Genomic DNA, 23,908 nt, shown 5'->3' with positions numbered 1-23,908 from the left:
ATCTTCAGGTTGAAAGAGTTATGGGGAAAAGGCAAAATAGGAAGCAATAGCAGAAAGTAAAATGGTGTTTTTACATTATTCATTCCCTCCATGCCTACCTATCAGCTTGGTGGAAACATTCAAGTGTCAAGGACATGTTAGAATAGACAACATGAGTTTTTGTAGGGACAGGGAGTTCACACAGATTATTTACCACAGCATTATCATTTAGAATGCCCGTCTCTAACTTTTTGTGTTACATTTTGCAGCTGGAGTCTATTAATTACTGGGAATTAGAGACAAAAGGAATTAAACACAAAATTTAGGAGGATGGATATAGTCAGTGGAACAGGGCCAAAAGCATGAGTTTTTGGGCTGTAAGGAACTAGGTGATTAATTAACTATGGTGGGGACGGAGGAACGCAGTTGCAGAGAGATTTAACTGTTGCATTGTGTAGCCAAGAGAACTGAAGAATGGTCACTACATATTGGCAGAAGGGTAGGACCTAGAAATGAGGTAGGATGCCTAATCCTTCTTTGCAAATACTATCTCTTCACTTGCTACCCAAGCCCCAGTCTTGAAGAAATCTTTGTTTTGGTTTTTTATTATGAGAATTTCAAACACACCCAAAGGTAGCGAGAACATATAATGGACTCCCAATATGCTCGTCACCCAAATTTATAATCACCAAATTATAAAAATTTTTGTCATACTTGCTTCAGCAATCAGTTTTTCTCTCCTCTTTCCTTTTCTTCTTTTTCTGAAGCTTTTTAAAGCTAAATTCCAACCAGATGTTATTTTACCCTTACAGAGGTTGACTGTTGTATATTTCTAAAATGTGGACATTTTTCTTACATTTTCTTAACATAAATCCAATTCTTAATCCATTGGAGTCATCTAATACCAGTCTGGATTTAAATTCTTCTTAATGTCCCCAAACTTTTAAAAAATAATAATCCAATTTAAAATACACAGGTATTTATTAAGTGCCTATTGTGTGCCAGACATTTTTGACATTCAAACATGGTCCCGCCTACTGATGAACTTTTCATGTATATCTAGTTTTGCTTTTCTACCTAAATTATAATCTCCATACTTCTTTTCTCATTGTACCTTATATAGTGGTTTATATATAGTAGGACCTTAATAAATACTTGATACATGTTTACTGCCTACCTACTTTCCTGCCTACCTGAGAGGTGACTTTTGTTGGAGATGTAAATTTATGATATAGTCACAACTAAACGTTTATTGGGAACCCAGGTACCCACAGAGGGGGAGTCCTTCTGTGGTTGATAAACACATTTTGTCTAAATATCAGTAGGACCCAGAACCATATTGGTCTCGTGTTTTCACTTGGTAACCTGTATTCACACTTCATCATCTTACATTCTTAGCTTTGAAGAATGCTATATTCGAACTACAAAGCTTGAAGGGAAAAGCCACCTAACTTTTAGACATGTATTAGGAATATAAACTGGTTTTATTAAAAAATTCCCTTTCTATGGAATATATTGAGTACCTTCTTTGAAGGAGAAATTTAGATAGTCTCAGACCAGCTTCTATTTTATGGGTATTCATAAACATTCTAGTTAAATGGGGACATTTGGCTGTGCTTTTAAATGTTTTCACTCTGAATTCATATTGTTTTTTTCACCCCTTCTGGAAGCCCCAGTGGATTCATTACAGTATGCTGAAACTTTATCAAAGTAAAAGGCTTTTTGTATAAACTACTTTAGCAATGTTATCATTTGTTTTAATTTAATGTGGAAGGGAAATATCTAGAGATAATATGCTCATTTGTTTCTGTCACATATACAAAAAAGAGTAAGCTTGTTTTAAAATCAGTGCACTTCTGTGTGTTGATTATCAGATAAGCAAAAGATAATCTCTATAGACATTATTTAGATGTTTGATTGCAAAGCAAATTTCTTAAAGCTTTTAACTTTCCTGGAGAGGGGAATTTTAATTTTTTGAAGAGAAAATATTGATAGCTAAACTAAATTGCATTTTAGCAGATTGCATTATTATGTGTCATATGATGTTAATTTTTAACCATGATTAAGATCTCCAGGTTCTATAAAAAACATATAGAGCAAGTTTCATTCATTTCATGTGTCTAATGAAAGGCAGTGAATTAAGTCTTTGGTAAATGCTATTTCAGAAATTTCTGTTTCTTAAGTTTTTAGGGACTTTTTCATTTGACTATTTGTTTAAAGATAAAAACCTGACATTCTTAACTTTTACTACATAGCAGAATAATTGCGTTTCTTTGCAGAAAAATTAACATTTTAATGAAAAATATTTTATTTATAATATAACATTTTTGTGCTTTCTAGGAAGACTTTATGAAGTTGTAAATACTTTTTTGATTTTTATAATGAGGTGATGTTTTTGATCAACCATTGTGTTGTTAGCACAATGGAATCAAGGAACAGAATAGGTTAGATGGAAAGTCAGCTGACACAGATACAAGGTGAATGTAAAGACAGGAACAGCACTGCAATCTAAGAGCAGGAACCTAGAGCCAAAGGGCTTCAGGCTAGGATAAGTGAATCAGATTTAGGATGAAATTAGCAGAAGAATTCAGTGAACGAGAGTGAGGTAGAAACAGCAACAGAGTGAGAATATTTTTGCATTTATTTGCTGCTTATTGGTATTTTGTTTCCATTTGCTTTGGCAAGTGTTTGGCAAGTAGAGCAGTACAGGAAGTTGCTGACATAGCCGAGCTAATCTTTTAACTGGCAAGCACTCCTGCAACAACACAGGGGCTGGTGGAGCACTGGAAAAAATAGCAGGTATAAGAAGCTGGCTTTAGCCAGAGATTCAAGGTGCATTATCCACATGGTCTGTTGAGTTCAGGTGAGGTTCAGGCAGAGGCAGATACGGGAGGAAGTGTGTGTTTCATCTGGACCAAGAATCTGATGGTGAACTTAACTATTAATAGATCAGTGTTTCTGAGAGTGAGGTACATAGACACTGCTGATTTGTCACAATATGATGATTCTGGTTTCAGGAGATAAATCAATGGAACGTTGCAAAAACATTTCACAAATTTGAACTAAAAGGCTTATGATAGTTACAGAATTTTTTTTTCATGAATACATTTTCAGTGTTTCATATACTACAATAATTAAGACATTTAGTTTATCTTAGCTAAAGTTCTGAATAGTGCCATTTCTTTCAGTCATATTATTTGCACTTTGTTTATATTTGTTTAGTTTGTATTTTGTTGCCATTGTATCTAACAGCACCAGTTCCTTAAGAATGACTGGCTTATTATGCCTAAAGGCAGGGATGGAAACAGTAACACAAATAAAACTAAATATTGGTGTAAAAGGTGAGCAGGACTCAAGTGCGGATGCCACATGAATGGGAATCTGTAAGTTCTGGGACCAGTGAAATAGCTGATGATTTGATTTTACACAAGAGTCAAAAAAGAAAAGTATGGAAAGAAGTATTATACTGTATATCTGAAAACTGGATTTTGTACCACTTATCCATTCATTGCTACCACCCAGTCTGTTGTCATTGTGAAATTTTACCAAGCAGTGGCTTGAAGCTATTAAGGCTTTCACTTACCTATTTTTAAACAAAGAACAGTGACATCTGGCAAGATTATCATTTTTTTTCAGATATAGATTGCCTGTTCAGCACTTTATATCAATTTTTAAAAAAACTTGATTTATAGGAATCCACTGTGTAGTCTTAGTGAACCCCTTGCACTTTGATGGCATTTCAGATATCTTCTCTTGTAATTTTCCAATTTACTTTTTAAATGATGTTTTTTGAGGAACGGAAACAATTTTAATGAAGTCAAATTTATCAGTCTTTTCCTTTGTGTAACTTTATAAGTCTAGATATCCAGAGAAATAAGTGCTCCCACTTTATTCCTCTTCAGAGGGGACTTGGCTATTCTTAACACTTTGCATTTCCACATGAATTTTGAAATCAATATGTCAAGGTTTATTAAAAAATGTGTGTGATTTTGATTGAAATTAATTGAATTTATAGGTCAATTTGAAGACATCATTTTGAGTCTTCAGTCCATGAACATGGTATATCTCTCCATTTATTTAGATTTTTCTTAATAATTTATCAATATGTTTGTTGTTTTCTATATGGAAGTCTTGCACATCCTAGGTATTTGATTTTCATTGAATATGGTATTTACTTTTTTTCTCATCTTCTACTTGATTGTTGCTGGAATATAGAAATGCAGTTGCTTTTGTATACTGACCTTTTATGCAGAGATCTTGATAAAACTCATAAATTCTTATACTTATTTGTAGATTTTCTTGGATTTCGTATATATATATAAATATCTTATCTACAAATAATAGCAGATTTTCTTTATTTCTAATTCTTACACCTTTTATTTCTTTTTCTTGCCTTATTGCTCTTTCTAGGACCTGTAGTAAAATGTTAGATACTAGTAATACAGAAGGCATCTTTGTCTTGTTTCTTAACTTTTAACCTTAGTTTTAATTTATGTTTGCTGTAGGTTTTTTGTAAAATGCCTTTTATCTTATTAAGCAAGTTTCCTTCTTTTCCTAGTTTGCTATGAGTTTTATTTATGAATTGGTATTGAAGTTTATCAATTGTTTTTGCTCCTTTTATTAAGATGACCATATGGTTTGTCTTCTCATTCTATCACTGATAGGTTTTGTTTGAATTTCAAATGTTAAACCAATCTTGGAGTCTTAAATAATTTCGACTTCATTGTAATTCTTCTTACATATTGCTTGATTCAGTTTGCTATTATATTGTTTAAAATCTTGTATCACTTTCCATGAGTGAAACTGGTCTGTAATTTTCCTTCCTTCTACTGTTTTTGTTGGGTTTTAAACCAAGATGATGCCTTATAAAATAGTAGGAACTGATTCCTCTTTTTCTGTTTTTGTATGAATTTGTGTAAGATTAGCATTATTCTTCCTTAAATAGTGGGTAGAATTTGCTGGAGAAACTGCCAAGAGTTTTCTTTGTGGAAAGGTGTTAAATTATGGGTTTAATTTCTTTAGTAGCTGTAAGCCTATTCTGTGACAGTTTTGGTAATTTGTGTTATTTAGGAATTTTTCCATTTCATCTAAATATTAATGGAATTTTAGCATAAAATTTTTCTCAGTATCCTTATTTTGTAATGCTGTAGAAACTATAGCAGTCTCCCATTTTCATTCTTGTTTGTGCTTCATCTGTACCTTATTTTTTCTTGATCAGTCTTTGATTTATCATTTAATTAGTCTTTTCAGAGTGCCAGCTTTTGACTTTTTGAAATTCTCTGTTGTGTTTATTATTATTATTTTTTTTACTACTTCATCATTTTTGCTCTCGTCTTTATTCTTTTCTTCTATTTCTTCAGGTTTATTTTGCTATTATGTTTATAGCCTCTTGAGATGGATAATTAGCTCATTAATTTTCTGCCTTACTCTACACTTTTATGGTTATATATTTTCTTGCAGACATAACTTTGGCTGCATCTGTCAAATTTTGATCTATTGTATTCACATTATTGTTTGTTCAAAATATTTTCTAGTTACAATTGGGATTTCTTCTTTTGCCCATTGGTTATTTATAATGATATTGTTTATAATATAAACATTTACAGACCATTTTTTCATATTTTTCTCTATATGTAATTTCACTTCTTTATGTAATTTTACATAAATGAGATGTTATGTGCTGTTTTTCTTGGGGACTCAGCTTTTGTATTTTTGAATGTTAAATGGTAGAACACATTGCTTTATGATGTTAAGGAGTTCCTGTTTACCAACGTAACTATCATTAATTTCTTACTTTGATTTTATCAGGTCAAAATAGGTAATGAAGTTGCTACTGGAACAGGACCTAATAAAAAGATAGCCAAAAAAAATGCTGCAGAAGCTATGCTGTTACAACTTGGTTATAAAGCATCCACTAACCTTCAAGAGCAACTTGACAAGGTGAGAGTTAACCTTACCTGTATATGTCCTATTCTGTGGCAGTATCAAAGTGATTAACAAGTTGTGGTTCAATGTTTCTTGACTGTAAGTAATGTCTTACTGGAATTAAAATACACATCAGGTCTTAAGTTTTCTGAGGCAGTGCTCTATTTTTATGTCTTTAAAGATAGATCTCCCAGGTACAGAACAACATCTGCTTATGGGGTTATGATGAAATATTGAGTAATTGTAATCTTACATTAGCAAATACTGAAAGTTTGTTTCACAGTCGTACATGTTTTATATAATACCAATTTAATATTTTTTGGTTTATTGATTGGTTGTTTTTGTCATATGGATACTGTCTTAATTTGTGCCTTTTAAAGACAGGTTGTTAGCATCTGTTTCTGGAATCAGCTGAATATACTTGAAATAAAGATCCTGACTTACCCTGTCAGGGCAGGGGCAGTGTTGGAAAGACACTCTATAAAGTAATTTTTCTATTTACTTTAAATTTAAAGATAAACTCAGAGGGTGTTTATTTTTTTTGCCAAAACCTGTGTTCATGGTCCCCTATTTCTTCAGCAGCGGTTAGTGACATCACTAACACCTACCTCTGTTGTAAGAGAAACAGAGAACCCAGCTTTCAGGACTTGGCAGATAACTTGTCAGGAACTGGCTTAATTTCATTTTGTGTTAAATTATAATTTTGTTTTCTGTGGAGATCTAGAAATGATTTTATTAAACATTTTATTTGTATGAAAATTCATAAAACAGACTTAGTAGTTACTTCTATCAAAAGTAATGTTTGTGTCCAAGCCATTTTTTCACACAAGAATCTTGTTTCAGAGATATTTTTGGTTTCTACAGGAACACATTTCTGAAGTTTACATTAAGAAACAGAATCATCTATTAAAAAACATTTAGATATATTTTCCTTTTTAAGGCAATTATGTATATCTAGGCAGTTCATATGAGTGACTTAAAAAATCATTTGTGTGTATCACTAGAGATTTCAATTCTGTTTTTATAACCTGGCTAGTCAGTGCTTTTTCTTCTTTTAAAAGTATTTGTAACATGACACCTAACATGTGTTCAAGTTTCTGTAGATCTTATATTGTGTATATGTTGTTTTAACTTAACACATTTATATTGACTTAAAACTGGTGAGTGATTTATAAAAATATATGTCAAAATAAATCTCTTGCAGACATTTATTCATTAAGTGGAAACAAAACACAACCAAGAAAACAGCATTAATTTTATAAATTATTTAATTTCCATGACTCTGAAAAATTTTCTTGCAAATCCATGAGTTGTCAGACACTTACTATTGAAGGCAAGAAGATGACTGAAATTTGGTCCCTGCTCTCAAAAAACTGTTGTAGGGATGGGGAATTTTAGTCATAAAACAAAAATTATAGTATGCTGGCCTAGAGAACATGAGGATGAATCTGGAAAGACAGGGAGAACTGAGACCACTGTTTTTTTATGCCATGTAAGGGGTTTGAGGACACAGTAATTTAGGACCTGAACATGAATATGACATAATTTGGTTTGTATATTTCAAAAGATAATTAATGGGATTAGATTTGAGCAGGGAGAGACTGAAGGCTATGAAGGATATTAGCACAGTGGTTCAGGTAAAAGATACTGAGGGTCTAACCTAAGTCAGTGGTGGTGAAGAGGAGGCAAAACACCCCAAAAATATTTCTGTAGTATAATTGGTAAGATTTGAGCAGCAGATAATATGCATGGAATCTGCAGGAAAAGGGTAGAGGAAAGAATAAGTGCAAAAAGGAGGAATAGAAAATGAATTTAAGTAGGTTGCAGTTATATGCTGCACAGAGACCAAGTAAGAGGAGTGAATACCTTGATATTGTTTACAAAACAATAATGCATAAAATAACAAAATTCCCATATACTGTCCTCTTAGTAACACCTTGCAGCATTGTAGAACATTTGTTAAATTGAGGAGAGCACATTTTTGTAATTGTACTATTAACTATAGCCTATGCTTTAACTTAGGGTTCATTGTGTAGTGTAGTGCCATAGATTTTTTTTTCAATTCATAATTTGTTACCATATGTAGAATCTTACATTTCCTCTTTTCACCTCATGAAGATATGTATGTATTTCAGTGATGTTATTTACATTCTTCTTGAGTCCGTGTAGGTAGTCTGAGTGTTTCTAAGAATTTGTCCATTTTATCCAGTTTATCTAATTTCTTGATGTACAGTTGTTCATAGTATCCTGATATTATCCTTTTTGTTTTAGTGGGGTTGGTAGTAATGCCCGCCTTTTCATTTCTGATTTTCCTTATTTGTATCTTCTCTCTTTTGTTTGTCAGTCTAGCTCAAGTTTTGTCAATTTTATTGATCTTTTCAAAGAACCAACATTTGGTTTTGCTGATTTTGTTTTTTTGGTCTCAATTCCATTTATTTCTGCTCTAATCTGTGTTATGTCCTCCTACTCACTTTGTTTTTTAGCTTGCTTTTCTTCTAGTTCTCCTAGTTCTACAGTTCTCTAACTTGAAATCTTCCTTCTTTTATAATAAACTTTTAGAGGTATAAATTTGCCTCTCAGCACTGCCTTTGCTGCATTCCATAGGTTTGGTATGTTGTGTATGGAATGTCATTTTCATTCGTCTCAAGATATTTCCTAATTTCCATTTTGATTTCCTCTTTAACCCATTGATTATTTAAGAGTATATTGTTTAATTTCCACATATTTGTGAATTTTCCAGTTCTCCTTCTGTTATTGATTTCTTGCTTCATTCCCTTGTAGTCATAGAAGATCCATGGTATGCTTTCAATATTTTAAAAATTTATTGAGACTTGTTTTGTGGCCTAACATTTGACCTATCCTGAAGAACTGTCCATGTGAATTCTAGAAGAATCTGTATTCTGTTTTTGTTGAATGTAGTGTTCTATATATGTCTTTTAGGTCTAGTTGGTTTAGAGTGTCATTCAAGTCCTATATTCCCTTATTGATCTTCTGACTAGACATTCTATCCATTATTGCTAGTGGTGTATTAAAGTCTCCTACTATTAATGTAGAACCATCAATTTTCACCTTCGAATCTGTTATTATCTGCTTCATATATTCTGGGGCTCTGCTGTTAGATGCATATGTATTTATAATTGTTACATCTTCTCGTTGAATTGACCCCTCTGTCCATATAGAATTTGTCCCTTATGACTGTTTTTGACCTTAAGACTATTTTATCCAATATTAGTATAGTCACCTCAGCTCTTTTTTGGGTTACTACTATGTGATATATTTTTCCCCCATTCTTTTACTTTAACTTACTTGCATCTTTGAATCTAAGGTGAATCTCTTGCAGACAGCATATAGTTGGGTCATGCTTTTTTGTCCATTTTACCAGTCTTTGCCTTTTGACTGGAGAGTTTAATCCGTTTACATTTAAAGTCACTACTTATAATGGGACTTTCTTCTACCATTTGGCTATTTTTTTTTATAGCTTTTTTGTCTCCAGTTCTTCTGTTAATGCCTACTTTTTTTTTTAAGATTTATTTTTATTTATTTCTCTCCCCTTTCTCCACCGTTGTCTGCTCTCTGTGTCCATTCACTGTGTGTTCTTCTGTGTCTGCTTGCATTCTTGTCAGGCAGCACTGGGAATCTGTGTCTTTTTGTTGCGTCATCTTGCTGCGTCAGCTCTCCATGTGTGTGGCACCACTCCTGGGTGGGCAAAGCTTTCTTTGCATGGGGCGGCTCTCCTTATGGGTGCACTCCTTGTGCATGGGGATCCTCTACATGGGGGACACCCCTGCGTGGCACAGCACTCCTTGTGTGTGGCAACACTGCACATGAGCCAGCTTACCACATGCGCCAGGAGGCCCTGGGTACCAAACCCTGGATCTCCTATATGGTAGGCAGATACTCTTATCAGTTGAGCCACATCTGATTCCCTATTAATGCCTACTTTTATATTTATTTGATTTTGTTGCATTGTACCATGCTGAGTGCCTTCTTTCTTCTGCCTGAATATAATTTTCATGTATTTTCTGTGTTATTACCATAGGGTTAAAATTTAACAACCTAAATATATAATAATTATAGTTGGTTTGATGCCAACTTAACTTAAGTAGCATATGTATATACTTTTCCTATACCCCTCTGTCACCATACCCCTTTTGTTTTTGTTTTTTTATCAGCCATTTCTCCAAGGAGCCCTGGTTCCCTTTATTGGAGAATGATATTAGAAACCATGATTTTGGTACAAGGTGCTTGTTGTTGGTTTTTTTAAAGATTTATTATTTATTTATTTCTCTCCCCTTTCCCCCTCCCCCCAGTTGTCTGCTCTCTGTGTCCATTTGCTGTGTGTTCTTCTGTGACCACTTCTATCTTTATCAGCGGCACCAGGAATCTGTGTTTCTTTTTGTTGAGTCATCTGGCTGTGTCAGCTCTCCATGTGTGCAGTGCCATTCTTGGGCAGGCTGCATTTTCTTTTGCATTGGGCGGCTCTCCTTACGGGGTACTCTCCTTGCACGTGGGGCTCCCCTACGTGAGGGACACTTCTGCGTGTCAGGGCACTCCTTGCATGCATCAGCACTGTGCATGGGCTAGCTCCACATGGGTCAAGGAGGCCCAGGGTTTGAACCGCAGACCTCCCACATGGTAGACGGACGCCCTATCCATTGGGCCAAGTCCTCTTCCCTGTCACCATACCTTTTGTTGTTCTTGTTACCATTTACATCTTTGTACATTGTATGTCCCAAACCAAAGGTTTATCATCACTCTTTATTCATTTGCATTTTAGCTCCTGTTGGAAGTAAGAAGTTGAGTTACGTTCCAAAAAATACACTACAGTTATCCTGACATTTATAGTTACCCAAATGGTGCCTTTACTGGAGATCTATATTTCTTTATACCTCTTTTAAGCACTTTCTAGTGCCCTTTCCTTTCAGACTGATAATTCCTTTTTATCAGTGCTTATAATTCCAGTCTAGTGGTGACAGATATCTCAGCTTTTGTTTAGGTAAGAATGTCTTATTCTCACCTTCATTTTTAAAAACCTTTCTCACCAGATATAAAATTCCTGGTTAGCACATTTTAATGATCATAATCAATACTTCTGATTTATAAATGTGATTGTGGCTGAAGGAAGAAGTCTGGGGAAAATGGACTTTGGCCCAGTGGTTAGGGCGTCCGTCTACCACATGGGAGGTCCGCGGTTCAAACCCCGGGCCTCCTTGACCCGTGTGGAGCTGGCCCATGCGCAGTGCTGATGCGCGCAAGGAGTGCCGTGCCACGCAGGGGTGTCCCCCGCGTAGGGGAGCCCCACGCGCAAGGAGTGCGCCCCGTAAGGAGAGCCGCCCAGCGCAAAGGAGGGAGCAGCCTGCCGAGGAATGGCGCCGCCCACACTTCCCTGCTGCTGACGACAACAGAAGCGGACAAAGAAACAAGAGTCAGAAAAAAGACACAGAAAACAGACAACCGGGGGAGGGGAGGGGAATTAAATAAATAAATAAATAAATAAATAAATAAATAAATAAATAAAAAAGGAAGAAGTCTGGGGAGGCTAACATCAATGGAAAGAAAGCTAGAGGATAACGTAGGGACTGTATAACATAGTGATTCTTGTGGTGTATGATGATAGTGGTTAGTAGTAGAAATACAAGAATGATCCTCTGTTACAAGATGTTTAGAATATGGAGATACAGTGGAGAAATGTAATATAATGTATAGACTGTAGTCAACAGTAATATTGTAATATTTTTTACAGCCATGGCAAAGAAGGTATGGTATCAATGCCAAGTGTCAATAATGGAGGATATAAGGGGGTATGTGATTTTTCCTTTTGAAGTAATTAAAATGTTTTGAAATAGACTGAGGTAATGACAGCATAACTCTGTGCTGAAATTGAGAGTCTCTGAATATACACTTTGGATGAATTGTGCAAGGAATGGGACTGTATAACATAGTGAACCGCATGGTAAATGATGACCTGTGATTAATAGTGTATCAATATGAGAACATTGTCTCATGAACTTTAACAAATATACAGTACTGGTACTAATACACAGTGTTAATAATAGAATGGTTTGTGGGGAAAATAAACCAAATATAAGCTATGGACTATAGATAGTAGTAATATTATGATGATGTTCTTTCATCATTTGTAGCAAATTTGTCACAATAATATAAGTTGCTGGGAGGGGGGCAACGTATGGGAATCCTGTATGGTATACATGATTGTTTTGTTAATTCACACTTTCTCAAATAAAAATAATTCTTGGTTAGCAGTGGTACTTTAAATATTTCTTCCCATTGCCTTCTTGCCCGTGGTTTCTGATGAGAAATCACCACTTAATCTTATTGAAATCCAATGTAAATAAGATGTTGCTTAACTTCTGTAGCTCTTACAACTCTCTTCTTCCCTTGGCTATTGACAGTTTGACTACTATGTCCCACACCCCTTTCCTTGTCTAAAGGTGAATTCATCTGGAGGGCAAATTCTGCATTTGTGGCACACTGGAGAATAGTTTCCCAAATCAGTCTTCCCCTGCTGAGTCTGAGCCAGTGGACCGAGGAAGAGAGAGCAAACTGGCTCCAAAGTGCCCTGCCGAGGGGGTCAGGAAGGGCACCAGGTGCTTCTTCTACAGCTCCTAAAGCTGAGCTTTTTTGACCTGCCAAGCAAATGCATCCCTTCAACTAACTGTCCCCTGCAGTGAGGAAGTGTGTCATCTTTAATTCTCTTCTGCCATGGCCTTTGTCCAGGGCAGGTTGCAACAATGGCTTCAACTGCCTTTATCTGGGGCGAGTTGAAAAAATGGTGCCCTTGGATATCTGCCTATTTTCTGATTTATATTTTTATCATTCCATTTTATCTCCACTATTAGCTTACTAGTTATCACTTTAAAATATTTTTCTTTTTTAGTAGTTATTTTAGGACTTACAATATGTGTTTTTAACTTACCAATTTACCTTCAATTTAAATTATACCTCTTCATATATAAGATAACCTCCTTATGATAGTGTGCTTCCGTTTCATCTCTCCCAATCTTTGTCTTACTGTGGTCTACATTTTACTTACATATATTTTATTCCTGCCAAATTCCTTAATTCCTTGTTACTAGTTTTGCTTTATACTGTAAGTTATCTTTTTTTATTAGAGCATTGTAGGTTTATAGGAATATTATACAGAAGGTATAGAGTTCCCATTTATCCCCTTCTCACACTCTGAGTTCTATTATTAATATTTCGTGTTAGTGTGCTACCTTTGTTACAGTTATGAAACAGATTATAATTATAATTTATAATTGTAACTTTAGTCCATTGTTTTCATTTTGATTTACTCTTTGTGTTGTACAGTTGTTTGGGGTTTTGTGTGTGTGTGTTTATGGTAACTTATATACAACCTAAAATTTCCCCTTTATTTCTATTTTCAAATATCAATACAGTGGTATTAACTACCTTCACAAAGTTGTACCTCCATCACCGTCATCCATTGCCAGAACTTTTCTTTCATCACAAACATTTATACCAATTAAACATTAAGTCCCCATTCCCTTCCCCCACTTGGCCCCTGGTAGCCTGTATTCTAGTTTCTGACTTTTATAAATATGTATATTCTGCTTATTTTCTATGTGAGTTCATAGTATTTGGCCTTTTGTGTCTGACTTACTTCACTCGACATGATGTCTTCAAGGTTCATCTGTGTTGCATCATGAATTAGAACTTAAGTCCTTTTGTACAGCTGAACAGTATTCCATTATATATATGTACCTCATTTTCTTTATCCATTCATTGATGGGCACTGTACCATTTTACACTGCCACCAGGAATGAATGAGTGTTCCACAATTCTCCCCAATACTTGTTATTTTCCATTTTATTTTAATAATACCCATTTTAGTGGGAGAAAGAGGTTATCTCATTATGGTTTAGATTTGCTTTTCCTTGATGGCTAATGATGTTGAGCATCTTTTCATATGCTTGTTGGCTATTTGTATCTCTTCTCTGGAGAGATGTCTATTCAAGTCTTTTGCCCATTTTTTACTTAGTTCATGTAAGTCTTTTTGTTGTTGAATTGCCGAAGTTTCTTTATATATTCTCAGCTATCTAACTCTTATCAAATATATAGTTTCCAAGTATTTTTTCTCATTCTGTAGGTTGTTTTTTTTTACTTTCATGATAAAATCTTTTGATGCACAAACATTTTTAATTTGATGAGATACTATTTATCTATTTCATTCTTTTGTTTGTCATGCTTTTGGTGTCAAGTCTAAGAATCTACCACTTAATGTTAGGTCCTGAAGATGTTTCTCTATTTTTTTTTCTAGGAGTTTTATAATTTGAATTCTTATATTTAGATCTTTGATCTATTTTGAGTTAATTTTTTATATTGTGTGAGGTGGTAGTCCACATTCATTTTTTTTTAAACTCCCCCCTCCCCACCTCCACCATGGCTCCCTTGTTTGTCTGCTCGTTTTTTGATTTTTGGGTTTTGTTTTGTTTTTTTGATCATTGTTGGCATGCACGTGTCTGCTGGTTGGTTTTTCGTTTGTTTTTTCGCTCTTTATCTGCTTGTTGTCTGCTGGTTTTTTTGCTCATTGATTGCTGGTTGTCTATTTTTTTCTTTAGGAGACAGTGGGAACTGAACCTAGGACCTCCCATGTGGGAGGTGGGCACTAAACTGCTTGAGCCACATTTGCTCCCTGCTCGTTGTCTGCTTGTTGTTTGCTCATTGTGTTGCTCACTGTTTTTGCTTGTTGTTTGTTTGTCTTCTTTAGGAGGCACCAGGAACCAAACATGGGACCTCCCATGTGGAAGGCGGGCACTCAGCTGATTGAGCCATATCCATTCCCCACAGTCATTCTTTAAATATAGATATCCAGTTTTTCCAAGCAACATTTGTTGAAGAGACTTCTCTTTCCCCATTGAGTGGACTTGGCACTGTTGTCAAAGATAAGTAGTCCATAGGAGTGAGAGTTTGTGAATTTTCATTTCTATTCCATTGGTTTGAATATATGTCTTTGTGGCAGTACCATGCTGTTTTGACTCCTGTAGTTTTGTAATAAGTTTAAAAATCAGGAATGTGTGAGTCCTCCAACTTCATTCCTTTTGAAGGAGTTTTTATTTCAGGGCCACTTATTCTTTCATGTGAGTTTGATAATTGGTTTTTCCATTTTTGTGAAGAAGTCTGTTGGACTCTTGATTGGAATTGTGGTGATTTGTGTATTGTTTTGGGTAGAATAAACATCTCAATATTTAGTTTTCCAACCCATATATAATGAATGTCCTTCCATTTATTTAGGTCTTTTTTTTTTTTTTTTTACCTATTTTCAGCAATATTTCATAGGTTTCTGTTTGCAAGTCCTTTACATCCTTTACATCCTTGGTTAAATGTATCCCTAGTTATTGTGATTCTTTTTAGTTGCTACTGTAAGTGGATTTTTTTTCTTGATTTCTTCTTCTGATTATTCATTACTACTATATAGAAAGACCATTGGGTTATTTTGTACCCAGACTTTTGCTGAATTGGTTTATATGCTCTAGTGGATTTTTCAGGATTCTTTATGTATAGGATTATGTCACCAGCAAGTAGGGACATTTTTACTTCTTCCTTCCATAGTTGGATGTCTTCCATGTCTTGTTTTTGCTTAATTTCTCTGGCTGGAACTTCAGCCTAATGTTATATAACAGTGGTGACAGTGCCATCCTTGTCTCGTTGTTGATCTTAAGAGGAAAGCTTTCAGTCTGTCATCATTGAGAATGATGTTAGCAGTGGGTTTTCATTTATGCCCTTTATCATGTTAAGTATGTTTCCTTCTAGTGCTAGTTCTCTGAGTGTTTTTATCAGGAAAGGGTGCTGAATTTTGTCAAATGCCTTTTCTGTGTCAATTAAGATTATCATATAGGTTTTTTCCTTCATTGTGTTAATGTGGTATGTTGCATTAATTGATTTTCTTATGCGGAACTACCCTTCTGTACCTGGGATAAATCCATGTAGTCATTTATCTTTTTATATGGCTAAAATCATGAAAAAAACATCCTTTACTTTTACCTCATTTTTTCCATTTTTAGTACTTTGCATTTATTTCTGTAGGTCTGAATTTCCTTTTCATATCATACTCCTGATGGAAGAACATCCTTTAATATTACCTATATAGTAGGTCTGCTGGAATTAAATTCTTTTAGATTTTGTTTGCTGAAAAATTGTTCATTTAGTCTTCATTGATGGAAGTTATTTTTTCAGGGTATAGGATTCTGGGTTTTCTCTTTCAGTATTTAAAGATCTTGTTTCATTGTCTTCTGATTTGTATAGTTTTGATGAGAAGTCTGCAAAGTATCCATACAAAGTTGATGCTTATGTCCAGAAATGAAAGGCCACTAAACATTTAGAATGCATGAAACAACTTGTAGCAGCTTTTCATAAAGAGTTTGTTGTGAGAGAAGATTTAATTGGTCTGGCAATAGGAATGGTAATAACATACAGCAAGCTAGAAGGTTCCTGGACTTAACAGCTATTGAGCTAGATGAAGATACTGGAATATTTAGAATCTATAGAGAGAGTGCTGATGGCATAAAAAAGGCAAGAGGTTTCTTGGAATTTATGGAGGATTTTTCTTTGGATGTAATTTTTTTTCATCTAATGGTCTTCAAAATTTTTCTCTATTTCTCAGCAATTTGTCTATGATGTGTCTACATTTGATTCTATTCTCTTCATTTCTTTCTTCCTCATTTCCTTTCTCCTTCTCTCCACTTCTTCTCCCTTCCCTCCTCATGTCCCTTTTCTCCTGCCGCCTTATTCCTGTCTTCTCCTCTTCCTCCTCTTTTTGTATTTAACCTGCTGAGCTTTTTAGATCTGTGATTTGTTGTCATTCAGTAATTTCATCAAATTTTTATCCATTATCGTTTCAAACATTTATTATTCCCTGTTCTCTCTTCTCCTTCTTGGCTTCCAATTACATATCTGTTAGGTCATTGGTATTGTCTCATAGCTATGGTATTTTCTGCTCTTTTTTAACCTCTCATTTTTCTTTAAGTTTCAGTTTCAGTAATTTTGACAGATTGATCTACAAGTTCACTGATTATTTATTCAACTTCGTACAGTCTGCAAATAAGGACATCACTGTTCATTTTCATCTGCAATATTGCTCTTTACCGCTATGATTTCCACTTGCCTTTGTCTTGTTCTCCACAGAAATTTCCCATGTGTTCATGCATGTTGCTTCTCTGGCTTATGTTTTCTTGATACCTTTATCTTTTGACAATAGTTTGTTTCTTCTTACAGTTTCAGGTGTCTCACAATTTTTGATTGAATGCTAAACATTGTGTATAGAAAAACAGTAAAGGCTGAATTAAATAGTATTTATATTGAGAAATGGGTATGTATGTTCTTTTATCATACTATTAGTATGGAGGGTTGCATCAGTCTGGTAATAGCTGAGCTTATTTTGCATTTTATTCTATAGTCATCACTAACTTCAAATTCCTTCAGTTGTGATTTATTGTTAACTGTGTTTTGTGTGGGAAGAGATTCTAGATGGTCTTTCTTAGTGTTTCTATTTCAACCTCATGTTTCAGCAGCCGCTGCTTTGCTGTGCCAGGGGGTGAGGAGTGTATGTTAGGGGAAGTGTATTTCTCTTCATGCTTTTGTCAATTGTCCTTTGTAGTCAACTGCTAGTGCTTATTGCTTGGTGATAGGATTACCAATCCATGCCACAGTGATAGGCATGGGGGCATGATTCTTGATTCTGTTGTCCAGCCTCAATCTCAGGTACACTTTGAGCTGTATCTAATGATGTCACTTTTTCAGTTTTTCTGCCCCTTTCCTCAAGAGAGTTTTCTTCTTCTTTCTACTATTTGCAGACCTCTACTTTATATCATTGTAGGGTCTTCCTCCCTAGAGACTTTTTGCCCTTTTTTCCAGGAGCAGGTAACTTTTGCTTCTACCCCTTCTCCAAAAGCAATGAATATTTGCCTGAGCCCTTGGGGAAAGGGTTTCTTACCACTACCCCAGAGACAGATGGGATTTGTCTCTACCCTTCCTTTTTTTTTCTTTTTAGCAAATTTTTTATTTGTCTTTTTAAAAAAAGATACATAGATCACACAAAATGTTACATTAAAAAATATAAGAGGTTCCCATATACCCCACTCCCCAGCCCCACCCCTCCCACATTAACAACCTCTTTCATCAGTGTGGCACATTCATTGCATTTGGTAAATACATTTTGGAGCACTGCTACACCACATGGATTATAGTTTACATTGCAGTTTACACTCTTCCCCAGTACATTCAGTGGGTTATGGCAGAATTTATAATGTCCTCATCTGTCCTTGCAATATCATTCAGGACAACTCCAAGTCCCGAAAATGCCCCCGTATCACACCTCTTCTTCTTCTCCCTGCCCTGAGCAACTTCCGTGGCCTCTGTCTCCACATCAATGATACAACTACAATGGTATTGTAATGATGCAGTAGTTCTGTAGTAGAACACCAGTAAGTCTGCTGTAATCCATATTTTATTCATCCATCCTATGGGCCCTGGGATGGCCATATCCACTCCATCTCTAAATTGAGATGGGCTTATATCCCACATGGCTGATAGATATGATTCTCCTGCTTGCAGTTGTAGACTATCTTTTTTCCAGTGGCTTTAGCCTTTTGCTTCATACAAGTGAAGGGTCTAGAGAGTTGTTCGAGGTTCCATCCCTGTCCCTTAGTGGCAGCCTCTCATCCGCTGCATACCTGCACCACTAAGTGGAACTTTCTTCTCCAGATGTACTTCCAATTATTCTCTTAAGTACCTGAGGAGGGCCATGGAAAAGAGCTTCTTTCTCTAGGGCTCCAGTTTTTCTAAGCTGTCATGCTAATGCACACTTGGCTTTTAAGAATTAATTAAGGGAAGCAGATTTGGCTCAACTGGTAGAGTGCCCGCCTACCATATGGGAGGTCCAGGGTTCAAACGCAGGGCCTCCTGACCCATGTGGTGAGCTGGCGCATGTGCAGCACTGATGCACTCAAGGAGTGCCGTGCCACGCAGGGGTGTCCCCCACATAGGGGAACCTCACGCACGAGGAGTGTGCCCCACAAGGAGAGCTACTCTGCACGAAAAAAATGCAGCCTGCGCGGGAGTGGTGCCACACACACAGAGCTGACGCAGCAAGATGATGCAACAGAGACACAGATTCCTGGGCCGCTGACAAGAATGCAAGCGGACACAGAAGAACACAGTGAATGGACACAGAGAGCAGACAACAGTGGGGGGTGGAGGGAAAGGGGAGAGAAATAAATAAAAAATAAATCTTTAAAAGAAAAAAAAGAATTCATTAACATTTCATCTGCTTTCTTCTTACTTGCAATAAGGGCCGTCATCTCTTCCTTGTTCTGCTTAAGCTAAGAGCTTTTTCGTATATTGTATGGCTTTTTCTTATCCTTAGGTTTCTTCATCCTAAAAAATGTGGAATGCCCCCTCCACCCATACTTAATATAATATTCTTACATCTTGATTTTTTTTCCCACTCAGTTTTATATCTTATAGTTTGTTCTAAGTTTGGACACATATTTCGATCTGCTTCTCTCTCTCTCTCTATCTATCTAGCTGTGCTTCATTCTTTTAAAATTTGGTTATTATATTGGCCAAAGTAATATCCATATGTGTATAAAAAGTGAAGATTTATAATTGAAAAAAAAATACTCTTTTGCCCTGCCACTGGCCATTTCTGTTTCCCCTTTATTAGACGCTATTACTTAACATCAGTTTTAACTGTTTATTCTACTATTTAGTATTTTCAATAGATTGCACTGTGTTTTCTTGATTTTTAGTTTTAGACACTATGTATTAAGTTTCTGCTAGAAAAAAAATGTGTATTTAACTCTTGTATATACTCCACACGTACACTTTTCTACATCCTTCTCTAACATAACACCAAACTCTCTGCCAGGCAAATACAACATATAATTTACCAGTTCTTTTCCTCCCCCACATCCTCCATCCTCCCCCCTCCCTCCCTTCCTTCCTCCATCCTCTCTTCCACCCCAACTCTCTCAGAATTCAGTATTCTTATGTTCAAATTTGGATTGGTTATTTGATAGGTCTGCTGCAGAAGTACTATTTTGTTATTCTCTTCACCATTATTTCTTTTGCTTCTCTCCCTTATTGTGTTGCCTATTCTTGGTTTACTTTCTTATATTGATGGAGCACATATTTTAGTGGTTTCCTGATAAACGATTCATGAGAAGTCTAAAAATTTTTGAGATCTTGTAGATCTGAAATAGCTTTACATTTCCCATACATCGAATTGATAATTTCTTCTGCGATATAATTCTAACTTGGAAATAGTTTTTGCAGGGTTTTATAGGCATTGCTCCAGTGTCTTCTGTCTTCCAGCATTGCTATTGAAACTCCAGAGCCTCTAATTATTAAACTTATATATGAAACTATGATTTTTTTCTCTGCATTGATGCTTTTCTTGCTTTTCTTTTCTCAGGCATTCAGGAATTTCATGGGTGATTGCCTTGATATGTGTATTCTTTGGTAAATTGTGTACAATGTATGGGTTTTAATCCAGAAATTCATGTACTTCAGAACCGTGAAATTTCATATACCTTTGACAATTTCCTTTCCTCTATTTTTGCTATTACTTCCTTCAGGAATGCCTGTTAGTATTATGGTGATCTTTTGAATTTCATATTTTTTTCCATCTAGTTTTCTCTCTTTTTCTTTTTGTTCTGCTTTCTAGGAGATTTCCTCAACTTTGCCTTCTAGTCCTTCTTTGAAATTTTTACTTCTTCTCTTGTATTTTTTTATTTCCCAGAGCTCTTCGTTATTCTGAAAATATTCCTTTTTTTAGCATTTTATCCTTGTATAATTAGTGTCATATTTTCTCTTATTTCTCTTGAGACTTTTTTTTTTTTTTTTTTGAGTTTTATTCTGCTCTCCCTATTGCCCTCACTATTTGTGGAGCAGATGACTGACTTCCTTTTTCCAAGAGCCAGGTGAGGAAGGGGGCTAGAAATCTCATGTAGTACGTGCTCTTGACTCTCCCTTGGCTGTGCCTGGTATCCAGAATCTCTCTGCTTTATCCTCTTCTAATTATAACCCTCTGCTTTCTGTTAGGAAGGGGTAAAGTTACATTTTTTATTAGTGAGAGGGAGACACCTGGTTGTTTGGGGTCAAAGAGGCGACCTGGGGCTTCATAGCACCTTGAAACGTCTCCACATAATCTTTCTGTTCTCGGCCCCTTGCAGGATTAATCTTTGGAAGTACCAGGTATGGTTTCTGAGGTGGGGTCCTGGGGCACACATCATCTTACTCTTTGTAGATCTTTCCTTCAGGCAGGTTAGTTTTCAGCCTACTTACATGTGCTAAGTTAGTTACAACAGTTCATCTGCTTTCCAGATCCAAGATTTTGATTGACTTATCTCTTCTGCTGTTATTTCTTTTCATATTTTTTGTTTGATTTTGTGCATGTGTGTCAGTTTATGCCTTTTAAAAATTCTTGGATTTTTAGAGACATTTTGGGACAGAAAAGATCATTCCTTGTGTTCAATTTGCTATGATTAAAGAAAAACCTTATAAAAACAATTTCATTGGAATGTTGGTATAAAAATCAGAAAGCATTGGGGAATCAGTTTAAGGTGAAAAATTAGGCACAGGGGATATAATCTAATATTTAAATAACCTTAGTTATTAGTGGAAGGAAAGGAATTAAGAAAGGAAGAATGAAGTGGTAAATTTATTACTACCAACTCCCAATAAGCCCTCCAAATACCTTGGAAATCTACATTCTTTTAACTAGCCTGCTCTTCTACTCCCTAACGTGACTTGTTTCTCGCTTTCTGCACTTGTTTCAAATGTATAATCCTCCTTCAGTCAGCATTGCTCTCATTCAGCGATCTTGTTTTGTATTTCACAGAGAACATAGAAGTGATTCAGAGGGTGTCTCCTCTAAGCCCTCCCGCCAGCATCTCTGCACACCAAATAGCTTTTACAAACATTTGCTCCCTCCATTCTTTTACAATGGGAAAGTGTCCACATCCTGTTAAAGTCCACTCCCTTTGTGTCATAAGGAATAGGCAGCCACTGTGGGGCGCTGATCAGGGACAGGTCCAATTAAAATAACAGAGTAGAACTGATGATCAAAATGAGGTTTGAAGTTACAGATTTTAAGGATTATCAGCTTGTAAGATTGTGTAGCCCTGGGAATCTTGGATATGGAAGCAAACATTATTTTGTTGCTGTAGAAATAGGGATTTGCAGGTTGGTTATAAGAAGAAAAAGGGCTAGATGGTTTGAGAACTGGAGGGAGAATGGTTGATGTGGGATTCAAACTGGGTAGATAAGAAAGGAGAGCTGTAACTGGTCTGATAGACTGGGAGAGAGAGCAAAGGAAATGGAAGACTGAGACCTGAATTTTTTGAGGGAAAAAAAACATTTTTAAAAATAAGAGAAGTACTCAGTGTACAGTAGGAGGTTATGCTTGAAGAAGAAATACAAAATGTAAGATTTGGGGGATACTCTGTACTCTGTGCCTACAGGGTTTCCTCTTCCAGGAGGTTAAGTACGTTGCCCTTGGTCTTAGTACCCCTTCCCCTCACTCTCCAAACAGCGATCTTTAAGTAAGCAAGAAATTTTGACTTTAGACATGTATCTTAGATATAAATAATACATTAACCACTGCTTAAAATTTATAGTTATTAATGTAACAAAAGGTTAGGAACAGAAATTATTAATGCAGTTGAATTAAATGGATTTTATTAAAAAATAGTGAAGTTAGAGATCCACTTGTTTGAAAAGACTAGACTCCTGTGCCAGCCTTGTATGAATTCTGGAATGGCCCTGGGGTTCCTAAAGCATGAATATACTTCTCCAAGAACCTGAACTGTTTTCAGCAGTTTGATAGCTACAAGCTGCTTCTGTTGGAGGTATGAATAAAAATTAAGAAAGGAATGAAAAAGAAAACCTGAAAATATTTTGTTTCTTTTTGTTTACTAGGTTTTTTACACATTGATATATTTTAGCTGCTTTTCCAAATCTTCTAAACTTATTTGATCCCTGGAAGCATCTATTTCTCCATCATATTACTGGCTCCTCATTTGTTATTTGCAGTTATCTTATCCATCCTAGTCATACCTTTTCCACATTTTTCTTATTTGGTTCCAAATTCTGTTTTTCATTCCAGTGTTTTCATAGATGCATAGTTCATACTTAAATACTGTAACTTTTCTATTCATTGCTTTTGTCAGCTTCTTCTTTCTTCCCTAATAATAATAACACAGAGGTAATAGTGTTTAATATCTCTTTAGCCAGAAAAACCTAGGTTGAAGTCCTTGTACCTCCACATGTTGGCTGTGTGACTTCAGATTAATTCTTAACCTCTCTGACCTTCTCTATAAAATTAAAATAATATTGCCTATCTTCTAAAGTTTTTATGAGAATTGAAATGAGACGATCCATATCCTTGTAAAACAGCACATTACCCATCTCAGTGTAAGTCTAAAGTGTTAGTTATTAGCTATTATTACTGTTAGGGTTAAGTTCTATCTTATGTCTGTCTCTTTTATCATACAGCAATTTCTGTTTTTTGATGGATGCCTGTGTTAGCATTTTGCAGTCAAAAGTTAGAACATTGATCTCTCAGGATGGTAAACGTGGGAGAAGATGGGAATGTATGTTTTAAAAGACATGTTTAATGGAGGAGTTGCTCTCTGGTTTGTATGGGCTGCTGGTTATTTCTAACATACTGTTTGCTTCTTTTTCATGACTCTTTATTTTCATTTTTGCTTCTGTTGAATGCCAGTACATCTTTTCTTGTTCACTCTAAGGTGTATAGTAAAAATGAGAGAAAATTCAGTTAGAACAGTGTTTTTAAAAAATGAACGTTGATAAACTATTTGCCAGAATTGTATTTTATGTTGAAATCTGTATTTATTTATTCATTCAACTTTTGATTCTGTTAATATAAATATAAAATGCTGATGATAATAGATAATAAGGCTTCCCCCCTGCAATCAATAATAGCAGCTCCATAAAAATA

The 23,908-nt window shown here is 35.5% G+C and overlaps 1 protein-coding gene across 26 annotated transcripts in view; it reads left to right on the top strand.

Annotated features, from left to right (window-relative positions):
- Positions 1 to 23,908, top strand: part of STAU2 (staufen double-stranded RNA binding protein 2) — a 330,295-nt gene that overhangs the window by 161,067 nt on the left and 145,320 nt on the right. For all 26 annotated transcript variants that reach the window (XM_071207866.1, XM_071207860.1, XM_071207865.1 and 23 more), the window contains one exon: positions 5,788 to 5,919. In XM_071207866.1, the coding sequence (XP_071063967.1) occupies positions 5,788 to 5,919 (132 nt within the window). The remainder of the gene's footprint in view (positions 1 to 5,787; positions 5,920 to 23,908) is intronic.

The sequence above is a fragment of the Dasypus novemcinctus genome, chromosome 14, assembly GCF_030445035.2.
Source record: "Dasypus novemcinctus isolate mDasNov1 chromosome 14, mDasNov1.1.hap2, whole genome shotgun sequence".
In the NCBI taxonomy this organism is placed as follows: Eukaryota; Metazoa; Chordata; class Mammalia; order Cingulata; family Dasypodidae; genus Dasypus; species Dasypus novemcinctus.
The sequence above is the reverse complement of the archived record's forward strand: the minus strand, read 5'-3'. Positions and strand labels throughout refer to the sequence as shown.